This window comes from Kryptolebias marmoratus, linkage group LG15, assembly GCF_001649575.2.
Source record: "Kryptolebias marmoratus isolate JLee-2015 linkage group LG15, ASM164957v2, whole genome shotgun sequence".
In the NCBI taxonomy this organism is placed as follows: Eukaryota; Metazoa; Chordata; class Actinopteri; order Cyprinodontiformes; family Rivulidae; genus Kryptolebias; species Kryptolebias marmoratus.
This window is the reverse complement of record NC_051444.1, coordinates 35,034,695-35,047,081: the sequence shown is the minus strand read 5'-3', so window position 1 is coordinate 35,047,081 and position 12,387 is coordinate 35,034,695. Positions and strand designations below refer to the sequence as shown.

The 12,387-nt window shown below is 39.7% G+C and overlaps 1 protein-coding gene across 4 annotated transcripts in view; it reads left to right on the top strand.

Annotated features, from left to right (window-relative positions):
- Positions 1 to 3,744: 3,744 nt before the first annotated feature.
- cars1 (cysteinyl-tRNA synthetase 1) overlaps positions 3,745 to 12,387 on the top strand; it is a 30,448-nt gene continuing 21,805 nt past the window's right edge. For 2 of the 4 annotated variants that reach the window (XM_017440656.3, XM_037979949.1), the window contains exons 1-3: positions 3,745 to 3,848; positions 5,733 to 5,960; positions 8,912 to 9,003. In XM_017440656.3, coding sequence (XP_017296145.1) covers positions 3,827 to 3,848; positions 5,733 to 5,960; positions 8,912 to 9,003 — 342 coding nt within the window. In that variant the 5' untranslated portion in view covers positions 3,745 to 3,826. The remainder of the gene's footprint in view (positions 3,849 to 5,732; positions 5,961 to 8,911; positions 9,004 to 12,387) is intronic. The other 2 variants (XM_017440657.3, XM_037979950.1) reach the window with 1 other exon arrangement.

Genomic DNA, 12,387 nt, shown 5'->3' with positions numbered 1-12,387 from the left:
GAATGACAATGTTCTTTCTTCTGTTCTTCTCCTGGTTCTGTTCCCTGGTGTGTTTAGTGGATTTCCTAGCTGACTTGACAAAAGCCCAATTGGGATACCCACATGTTTGGAGAGCTTTTTTTGATGTGCTTCTGTTCCTTTTCCTTCCCTTCTGTCTTTGTGGGGACGTGTTCGGCCCGTTCTGATGACTCTCTGTTGTTTTACTGTTGTTTTGACTTGTTTTAATCTTGTTTAATGCATTGTCTGAATAAGTGTAATGTTTTATCCTTTTAAAAATGTATTTTAAACTGTTTTTATTTTTTTAGGTTGCTAAAGGCCAATCTGGGGACGTGCATGGCAAATTAGCTTAGGGTATAAATGTTGTATAGTAAGTAAGTAAGTAAAAGTTTATTTGTATAGCACATTTCAGCAGCAAGGCATTCAAAGTGCTTTACATCATAAAAACATCAGTAGAATTATTACAATAATCAAAAACATCATTACAATCATAATAAAAAAATCATTAAAATCATCGAGCAGATACACCTGATAATCATAAGGAGATGGTCAATATGTAATAAGATATTTTGTTCAGAGCAGCTTTTCTCCTGAATTTGTTTGCGGACTACTAATCAAAGGCAGCTCTAAACAGGTGAGTTTTCAGCCTCGATTTAAAGGAATTTACTGTTTCGGCTGTTTTGCAGTTTGTTCCAGATTGATGGTGCATAGAAACTGAAAGCTGCTTCTCCATGTTTGGTTCTGGTTCTGGGGATACAAAGTAGACCAGAACCAGAAGACCTGAGTGTTCTGGAGGGTTGATACCACGATAATAAGTCTTTAATGTTAGACTGTTCAGTGATTTATAAACTAACAGAAGTATTTTAAAGTTTATTCTCTGAGCTACAGGGAGCCAGTGTAGGGACTTTAAAACCGGGGTGATGTGCTCTATTTTTCTGGTCTTAGTGAGAACACGAGCAGCTGCTGCAGCTGTCTGATTGAGTTTTTTGGCAGACCTGTGAAGAAACTGTTGCAGTAATCGAGACGACTAAAGATGAACGCCTGCATAATTTTCTCTAGGTCTTGTTGTGACATTAGTCCTTTAATTCTGGAGATGTTCTTCAGGTGGTAGAAAGCAGACTGTAACAGTTTTTATGTCCCTTAAGGTTCAGGTCTGAGTCCATTACTACACCCAGGTTTCAGGCCTGATCACTAGTTTTTAGCTGTAATACCTGAAGCTGTGCGCTGACTCTTGATCGCTCCTCTTTAGGTCCAAAGATAATAATTTCAGTCTTGTTTCAGTTCAGTTGGAGAAAGTTGTGGCACATCCACACATTGATTTGTTCTAAGCATCTGTTCAGTGCTTGGATGGGTTCAGTCACCTGGTGACATCGTAATATAGAGCTGTGTATCATCTGCATAGTTATGGTAACTAATGTTATTACTTGTTCTAATCTGGGCTAGTGGGAGCATGTAGATATTAAATAGAAGGGGTCCCATGATTGAACCTTGGGGTACTCCACATGTGACTTCTGTCTGCTCTGAAGAGAAGTTGCCTATTGATACAAAAAAGTTCCTGTTGTTTAGGTAGGATTTGAAGCAGCTGAGTGCTGTGTCTGAGAGTCCGACCCAGCTCTCCAGTCGCTTTAATAATATATTATGGTCAACAGTGTCAAATGCTGCGCTGAGGTCCAGTAGAACCAGCACTGTGGTTCTTCCACAGGCTGTATTTATGTGGATGTCATTGAACACTTTGACGAGGGCAGTCTCAGTGCTGTGGTGAGCACGGAAACCAGACTGAAAGATGTCAAAGCAGTTGGTCGTTGTTAAGAAGCTATTGAACTGTTGAAATACAGCTTTTTCATTAATTTTGTTGATGAATGGAAGGTTGGAGATTAGCCTGTAATTCTGCAGTGATTTATCCAGATTGTTCTTTTTTAACAGAGGTTTGATAACTGCTGTTTTTAGAGCCTGATGAGAGAGATGAGTTTACTATTTGAATCAAGTCAGATGCAATGACAGGAAGAACTTTCTTCAAGAAGGTTGTAGGAAGGATATCAAGACAGCAGGAGGAGGAGCTTAATTGGTTTGTGATTTCTTCTAAGTTGGTGAAATACAGCCATTTTCTCTGCATTTGATATGTTTGGCATCAGGATTGGGTTTGGTGTGGATGAGCAGATTAACCTTCTAGTTTTTGTAATTTTCTCTGTGAAGAAGTTGGTAAACTCATTGCAGGCCCTGGTGGAGTGGAGTTCAGGTGGTCAAATCACAGAAGGGTTTGTCAACCTGTCAACTGTGGCAAACAGAGCACAAGCGTTGTTGATGTTTTTGTTTATGATTTCCGAAAAAAATGTCTCCCTTGCATGTTTTAGTGAAGAGTGAAAACTTTGCAACCTTTCTTTGTAGATTTCATAAAAAACATGAAGCCGAGTTTTACGCCATTTACGTTCAGCCCTTCGACCAAGGGTTTTCTCATTTCTTACAAGGTGATTTCTTTCTGCCAGATATAATTTTCACTTTAACAGGGGCAACAGAATCTGTTATATCTGAGATTTTAGAGAATAAGTTATAAACCAGTTCATCTACGGGTTTACAGCCTGGAAGTGAGGTGCAGGAGTAGATCTGATTTAAAGTTTCAGCTGTGCTGTCTGTGAACAGGCGTTTTGTGATAACATCTGTTTTTCTAAGCGAGTCAACATAGATTGTACTTTCAAAGTTTGGAAGTACATCATTCAGCTTTTTTGCCTCCCTGTTTATTGTGTTGTTAACATGGATGTTAAAGTCTCCCATAATTATTAGACAGTCATAATCAATGCATATCAATGAATGCGTTATAGTGTACAATATTTTTTAAAACGTAACACTTGTAACTATATGAACAAATAATGAATCCAATACATGAAATTAGGATGCCTCCTGAGTCCTTTGGGGGATTCCTGGGCTTGTCCCATTGGGAAAAGGAGACTCCAAAGAATTATGTATCTTTTCTGACCTGGGAATACTTTGGGATCTCCTAGGAAGACCTGAGAGGGATCTTTGGGTGGTGGAGGGCTGATGGTTTGGGCTCCTTGCAGTCATTGAGTCGATCATGAACTCCTCTCAGATGTGAGACCATCTGTCTGACAGCTGAAGCTCGGACCAAACTGAGTCATGATGCAACAGAACAATGATCTCAAACACAGCAGCTAATCTACAACAGAACGGCTGAAGAAGAAAAGGATCAAGATGCTACAGTGGTCCAGTTAAAGTCCAGAATCTCAACCTGATTGAAATACTGTGGGGGGAACTGAAGCAACAGTGGAAAGAAGAGTGGGCCAAAATTCCTTCGCAACCATGGGAGGGACTGATAAAGTTCTACAGAAAACCACTGCTAAGATTTACTGCTGTTGAAGGAGGTTCTACAAGCAGCTGGATAATAAATGGACTTATTATATATTTCCATTTAGTGGTTTAATTTTACAGTCATTATGTCATTATTTTACAGTTTTATTTTTATGTTTTGCCATTTGTAATACTTTAGTTTTATTTAATGTTATGCTGCTTAGATGAAGTGGTATGAGTAACTGGAATAAAAAAAAGCTTACAGCTTCTTTAACATTTCCTTTTGTTAACTATGACTATCTCGGATTAGCTGTGTATTTATTTATTAACTATATTTTGATTGATTTATTTCATGTTTTACGGATACTTCAAAGCTCCACTCAGATGATCCGACAGTCTTTAGTGTCCCCTTGTACTTTGATCCGTGCATATTAGTTCCGGTCCTATCGCTAGCTTAAAGCACAGTTTTCTACTTCCGGGACGGGCACATTATTGTTGCATCAGCATCCACTCATTAAGCACTGTGGCAATGTCGAGCTCAGGAGAGACAGGTAAACATTTGTCGTTTATTATGTGTTTTTAATTTTCTTCTAAGACCTAGTTATAAGCCCACTTAGCAATGACAGCTCGGTTAAATGTTTTTTACAAACATTAGCTTCAGCTAGGTATGTTAGCGAGCAGCTCAGATAAGGCAGGTCTGGATGAAGAACCAATCTCCCTTTAAAAATCTGCAGATGTAAGGTTGTAGACCACAATGTGTTACCTGTTTAAAATACAGAGAGCAAAATATAAGAAATCTTCAAACCGGAAATAACCGTTTTTACCTCGGCACACATACCAGAAGGGTGTTTGTTAAACAAATTAATTTAAGATTACGTTAATGCTAATCTCATTTGTGCCTTACCGTGAGAATAACCTAATCAAACTGATAATAATAAAGTAGTGTAGACATTTTATTTATTTTTTGTATAGCTGACTCTTCCTAAGCTCATTTAAGGCCGTCCTGTTCACATCTGTCCAGATGTTAGGTTTAAAACATCGACATGAATAAATCATATAATATATGTCGATGGCTTTAAACTGCACCTATTACCTGCTGGCATAAAAATGTAGTTATTTTTATGATTGTATTTAAGTAAAATAACTATGTAGGATCACTATTTAATTTCAGTTTTGCGTCATTATTTCATCCTTTTGTTATTTAGTAACCGTCTGATGAATAATTTGATGATGTCTGATTTATGTAAATACATAGGACCTTTTTGTTCTTTGTAATAAATGATTTGTTAAAAACACAGTAAGTTTCAGCCTGACTTAGCTGCACAAATATCAACTACAGCTAAAGGTAAAACAGTCGGAATGAGAGACGAAATGAACTTGGTGTATTTAAATTTGGGCTCGTAGAAGACATTTGTTTCGTTGTAATAACACGTTTTTATTAAAAGATGAAGAACCACTGTTATGTCAGGACTGAAGGATTTTTTTTCCAAATATTGATTTAAAAATGTCTTTAACTAGTTTGTACATTTTTATCTTCTTATTCTAGTTTTTTTTTTAAATAAGCCAAGTTTTTTGTTGCACTTTTTTGCCATGATATATCTGTTGTTGCTCACATGGCATTAAACCAAATCGTTTACTACACTGAAATAATTTTTCATTCTATCGAAATATAAAATAACAGCTCATGTAAGGTACATCGTTATTGTATCATGCCAAAACGTTTTTTGTCTTTAGAATGTTTTATCTCCATATGTGGTTTTGTTTGTTTCTGTGTGACCCATGTCGTGTTGCTGAAACTTGTTTCAGCTGTTCTGATAGTCTGGATGTTTACATCGTTCTCTCTGTGTCTGGCTACTAAATCAATATTTGGGTGGAAGCAAGTCTCTGTGTATTTATGTAAACTACTGAACATTTTGGATCTAATCTTCTTACTTGTTTACATATTAATTAGTTTCTCTGTTCATATGAAGTCAGATGCTGAATGAGTTAAATCCAACTGCACAGCCAGTGTTAATGCATGTTACACTGGCAGGATTCTTCCTGTTGTTGCTGTCAGTGGGGAAAAATAAAAAGACACTTTTCATGGTTGGATTTGCTGCTTTTAATACCCTGTGAAATCTATAAGATCCTGCAGATTCAGTCCACGTGTTACCTCAAAGGGGACAAACTTCGAATGAAAAAGAAGCTAAAGTCCAAAGATCTTCAGAAAACCTGGAAATTTTATGAAAGAATTACAAGAAAATCTGGTTCCTTGGGATCAAAATATAAAGAACTGAAGGCTGGATCAGAAATGTTGTCTGTGGACCAGTACCTTTGAAGATTTTCAGATCCTTTTTGTGAAATAATAGGAGTTGCTGGGATCTTACCTTTTGTCCACTGGCTGTTGCTGGTCGGATGGTAACTGTTTGTGAACGTTTGCCCTCTTGTTTCTGCAGCGTTTGAGTTTGGCTTCTTGCTTCAGATAAATGAGGAGGCTGTGCTGACAGCGGCCCTGAATGACTACCTCACCTCACGCAGCTACCTGGCAGGGTTCAGCCCCTCTCAGGCTGACCTGACAGCCTTTAGGCTCCTCCCCCGGCCCCCTGATCCACAACACGTCCACGCTCTGCGCTGGTACAGACACATAGCCACCCTTCAGCAGGACCTGAGCACAGAGAGCAGCAGTGAGTAGCCTGATTGTGGAGGCCTGTCTGAGGTCCTGATGTGTCTTTAACAGCAGCTGTAACGAACTTCTGTGCAGATCCAAACAGACATGACGCTTGTCTGCAGGCTTCTGGATCATTTTAGTTCAACTGTTGCTGTGTTAGTCTCTGCAGCAGTCTGTAGCTGCATCAGGTTATCAGTTTTTAAACAAAATGATAGCAGCTGGAACAGATTGCTCTCCAGTATTAGTTTGGGCTGCAGTCATGTTGCTTTAACTAAAGAAACTTTGCCATTTCAAAAACATCACAAATGTGCGGCGTTGCATTTGAAAGATGTGTGTTTGTGCATTGTGTGTTCTGTTAAAGCTTGGTTTAATGGTTTGTTTTTTAATCCTTTAACTGAATGAGTGTAGCTGAGTTTTCTGTACTTGCAGATATTAGATTCTGGAGCCATTTTACAGGATATAAAGTTTAACAGCACAGATCTGTGCAAAAGTCTTGCCCCAGTCTTCATCTTTTTCTGTATTCCTTCCAGTGATCCAGACATTCCTGTAATTTATGAATGTGGTCTTAATCAAAAAAGGGCCTCACGAACAAAGACTTATGTTGCTCTTCTGCTTTAACATGACATATTCTTAACTCAGAAAAAACAACAACTAATGTACCAAAGCATCCATAAGTATTAAGCTAATGGTACGCATGAATCCAAGTACATTTCCTTTGTGTATCCCAATCAGTATGGAATTGAGTGCACATGAGACACCTCACTTCACACACCTCTATTTAAAAATGCAAATAGATAGAAATATGCAGTGCGTGGTGATTCTCCTCTCTGCTCGATCAAAAATCATGTCTACACATGGGTTGAAGAAAACATTTATGGAATGGGAGTTGTAGACACTCCTGAGATAGAGGTGTGTAAAACATTGTTTGTCTTCTGGCATTTGCACTGAGTACAAGAGAAGAGACAGTGCATGTGCAGCTGTCAAGTGTGCTGATGGAATATAAAGCTGAGGTATTTCAAACTTTACTCATGTGTATATTGACATAATTACTGTAAACACATACAGGGCCGTAGCTACCATTGATGACACCGAGGTCTGGACCTCAGTGTTTCTCTGCTGTGTATATTATAAAAACATTAATCAAACCAACACTTTTGAACGGCGTGGTGATCTGTGAAACCTTCATCTGATTTCTGAAACCTCAATAAAGGGCGACTTCAGCACTTTTTTTACATCCGGACCACACTAGAACTGGTCCAGCTCCAAAACTACAACACCTCATTGGTATTTGATAAAAAGGTGAAATCTCTGCTAAAATCTTGTGTTCTGAATCAACATTCATATAAACTAATTCATATCATTTCAATGAGTCATCATAGTTGTGCCTTGAGTCCTCTGTTGCTTCAGATGAGGCTGATCCCCATGGATTTACAAACACACACAAATACATGTCATATACACATTCAAGTCACTTGTTTTAAATAAATGCTTCTATTTTAATTAAGTTTTGGTCTTCATTGTAACTGATGTGCAGGGGGTGAATGAGTGGTTGACCTCAGTCTGCCTATGGCCCTGCACACAGACACTCAGGGGCTTGATCAACTCTCTGAAACTGTAGTTTATCCAGAAAAAAAAAACAGGAAGTCGCTCACTTAAACCAGTGACTAGTAATGATACTCTGCAGACAGGGTAATGTTTGGGGGTGCATGCACATCAGAGACAATTAAATAAATGTATTCATCAAGAAGCCCCATCCCACTCCATGTCAGCTTGTAGTCTGTTCCCAACCAACTGTTTTTTAGAGTTAATGAATTATGTGTGGAACCAGGCCAACTGGCTGTAATGTTGGTTAGTTGTGTTTGTGGATCCTACCTGGCTGACATACGGAGAATTCCATCCCACACAGCTGGTAGCTCGGCTCAGCATCAACTACAAGTCCCTCTGTCAGCAGCTGGATAGGTATGAGCAGCACACGGTGAGGACATGTGAGCTTAGACCGGCACAGTTCCTACATGATTATCTTCGGAAACCTTAAGTGGCTGATAAGCAGTCATCATCTTGGGCTAAAAAATCCTTTCTGCCTTTTAAATGCATGCTCCATTTGAAACAATAAGTCTCTAATAAGGCTAAAGTTATTGGTATTCAAGGTATTTTCTGCACCACTTTGCACGTGCTTTCGTATCCAGTCATGTAATTGCAGACAAATGGATGTATTAGTTGTTCATCATGTGTCTGATGTGTCCAATAATTGTTTTCACATCATCAGTGGTTTCCTAGCATACCCTTTAAGTGTTGCAAATGTACAAATAACTGTAGCCATGAAGTTAGGGTTGGGGTCCACAAACATTTTGTTTTTCATGGAAAAGGATGTAAAGGATGTACACAAGGCCTCAGTTTTCCAGACTTTCTGTGGATGTTTCAGAGTTTGTCTTTGGACTTTGGCTGCTTTTTCTCTCAGTTTCAGTCCCTGTACCTGACTGTTACAAGGAATGTTTTTAACTCTGACCTCTGACCTCACTCAGACATAAAAAGATTCCCAATCTCTGAGGAAGAGCCAGAGCTGTGTTGAAACATAACATACAACCTAATAAAGTTTAAATTAGATGTTCAGGCTCTTTGCTCCCAGCAGCCTGTCACAGTGACAGAATTTGTTCCCATTCTTGTAGTTGAATTGATGAAAAATACACAGCTTGACAGAAAATAGGATGTTAGCTCCAACAAGGTGTTTTAAAAAAACAACAAAAAACTTAACCTTCTCTTAAATCAATGTAGGAAAAATAACATAAAAATATATTTCAAAAAATTCTTATTTTTAATTAATTATGGTAGTTCCAGTTTAAATCTTAAAAATCCGTGTATACATGATTGGAGACGTCTCATATCTGTTTTCTAAAGAAGTAAAGGAGACGATTGAAGGTTGTAGAAAGTGTGAAACAATTTATTGTGTGAATTTTCTTTTTTTTCCAGTTAAAGGGAAGCGAGTTCAGCCTCTGTGGTCTCCACCAGCAGGAACAGAAGTTCCACAGCTGAGACTCTACAACAGCCTTACCAGAGCAAAGGTATGTTGGACTGCAGGAACAGTTTGTCACTCGCTGTCTGGCTGTTCTTTCCTTTGTGTCATAAGGAGACAGTGTGAGGTGTTGCACAGAACTCAGACACTTTCCTGTTTGGCTGGTGAAACTTCATATGTTTGTCTGCTCTGTGGAGCAGCTTGACCAGCTTCATCAGCTTCATTTGATGTGAAGTGAAATGATCAGTTCTGATCTGTAAACACTGACGGACAGTCATGTTAACAAGCAGCTTTACATTAAAGCCATGGTAGCTGTCAAAATAGAAAACAATTTTCCAGTGTTTTTGATTTTATTTTTTACGTATATGTATCTAATCTAGGATAAAAATAACCACTAAATACACATCATCCACTACCAAAAGTCTACAACATAAATTGTAAAAAAAATAAGCAAAATCATGTTTTGTTGCCAAAAATTATGAATCGTTTGTTTGCATTTAAACATTGATGAGTACACTTCCGACAGTCTCGGATCGCAATGAATCTGTAAAATAATCCCTATATGTAACAGAGTCAGAGAGAGAACAATAAATCAGAGATGCTGAGTTCTCTCTTCTTTCCAAAAGAAACAGCGACTAAAAGCTGTGAGGACGAGAATCAACAGAAGTTATTTTTTGGGGAAGAAATCGAACAGGGGAGAAGGTTAAAGCAAATGTTGGTGCTGAGATCAGCTGTGATGATCATAACTGATCACCAAATTTAGTTCTCAACAAAGACCAGGAATATTTGCAGTTTTCTAATGTAATTATTTAGAATTACAAATCCCCAATCATTTAGTGACGATAAGATTTATTGTGAATGTGAGGTTTTGCTCCATGTGTTTTCTGTCATCTTCTTCCTCAGTCAGTATTTTTCCATGCCAGCCTGCCACCTACACCTACACCTGTTCCTGGTAATCAGTCACCTGTGTCCAACTTCCTCCTCAGCCCCAGCACATATATACTGTTCCTTTTTGCTTCTCACCTCCACTAGTTCATTGTAGCTCCTACTGCTCTGTCTGAGTTACCCAATCTCCTTGTGTCTTGACTTTATGCTGCCACGTCAGCTTGTAGGTTTTGTCCTTTAAAATGAATATTTTTTGTTTATCACGAGTTCCTTGTGTCAGCCTGTATTCCTGGGTTCATCCCTCCACGAAACCTCAACAGTTATGGCTTTTAGTTACCTGTTAACCTAGAGATGGGATGTTTCCCTCTGAGGCTCTGAAGCCTGTTTCTCTCTGTTGAAGCAGACTTGTTTGAAACAGTATGTTGAGGCTTGATAACTTCTTGATCATGTTTTTGGTCTGTGGAAGAAAACTGGAGTACACAGAGAAAACCCACGCATGGACAGGGAGAACATGTAAACTCCACCCAGAAAGGCCCCAAGCCAGGAGGAAATCCTGCAGCCTTCTGGCTGTAAGCCGACAGCTCTAACTACTGCTCCATCATGATAAATCAAAGCCTTCTGCCCAGTTTAGCACTGCAGATTTTAATCATCCTGTTTGACCAGAATCTGTTTTGTTATTAACACACATGATTCTCAGCACAACGGCTAAGAAATGGATTTGGAAACTTGAATACACTTGTGAACCAAAGCCGTATTTCTGCTGTGTACCACTAATAAGCAATAGTTAGACAAAGTAATTTAAAAAAAAATAAAAATTGTGCGACATGACTTCATCAGAACCATATATATCAAGTTTCTTGCTTCTTTCTTGATGATGTAAAAATTGGTTGTTTTTGTCTTAGTTTGCTAGATTTGCTGAGACTTCCATTGAACAGTTAGTATTAGATTTAATTTGTAAGTACCTCCGTATATCAGAAAATATTGAATAATTAGCATATTTGATTTGGTCAATAAAAGGATTTGTACATTATGGGGCAGAGTCAGAACTACATAAACCTCTTGATTGTATAGTTCAGATTAAGATTTTTTTGTCCCGACCTCATCAGTGGCAGGTGGTTTAAGTGAGTGACTTCTTGTTTTTTGCAGGTTTAACTTCAGTTTTAGTGTTCTTGCAAGCCCCTGAGTTCCTCTGTTTTTACAGTAGTTACATCAATAAACTTGAAAACTATGAAATGCCTCAGCTTCATCTGCCAGCAGTGACAACCTCACACACACTCACTTGTCTTGCACTCGGCACTAATGCCAGAGGGCAGCTTGTGAAACACAATGTTTTTAATGTGCTTCTATATACACTGCTCAAAAAAATAAAGGGAACACAACACAATATAACTCTGAGTAAATCAAACTTCTGTCAAAGCAAACTGTCCACTTAGGAAGCAGCACTGATTGGCAATCAGTTTCACCTGCTGTTGTCCAAATGGAACAACAGGTAGAAATTATTGCCAATTAGCAAGACACACTCAATAAAGGAGTGGTTCTGCAGGTGGGGACCACGGACCACTTCTCAGTACCTATGCTTTCTGACTGATGTTTTGGTCACTTTTGAATGTTGGTGGTGCTTTCACACTCATGGTAGCATGAGACGGACTCTACAACCCACACAAGTGGCTCAGGTAGTGCAGCTCATCCAGGATGGCACATCAATGCGAGCTGTGGCAAGAACATTTGCTGTGTCTGTCAGCGTAGTGTCCAGAGGCTGGAGGCGCTACCAGGAGACAAGTCAGTACACCAGGAGAGGTGGAGGAGGCCGTAGGAGGGAAACAACCCAGTAACAGGACCGCTACCTCCACCTTTGTGCAAGGAAGAACAGGAGGAGCAGCCAGAGCGCTGCATAATGACCTCCAACAGGCCACAAATGTGCATGTGTCTGCACAAACGGTTAGAAGCAGACTCCATGAGGATGGTATGAGGGCCCGACGTCCACAGATGAGGGTTGTGCTCTCAGCCCCATACTGTGCAGGACGCTTGGCATTTGCCAGAGAACACCAGGATTGGCAAATTCGCCACTGGCACCCTGTGTTCTTCACAGATGAAAGCAGGTTCACACTGAGCACATCTGACAGACGTGACAGAGTCTAGAGATGCCGTGGAGAGCAATCTGCTGCCTGCAACATCCTTCAGCATGACCGGTTTGGCAGTGAGTCAGTAATGGTGTGGGGTGGCATTTCTTTGGAGGTCTGCACAGCCCTCCATGTGCTCTCCAGAGGTAGCATGACTGTCATTAGGTACCGAGATGAGATCCTCAGACCCCTTGTGAGACCATATGCTGGTGCGGTTGGCCCTGGGTTCCTCTTCATGCAGGACAATGCTAGACCTCATGTGGCTGGAGTGTGTCAGCAGTTCCTGCAAGATGAAGGCTTTGAAGCTATGGTCTGGCCCACTCGTTCCCCAGACCTGAATCCGATTGAGCATATCTGGGACATCATGTCTCGCTCCATCCACCAACGTCATGTTGCACCACAGACTGTCCAGGAGTTGGTGGATGCTT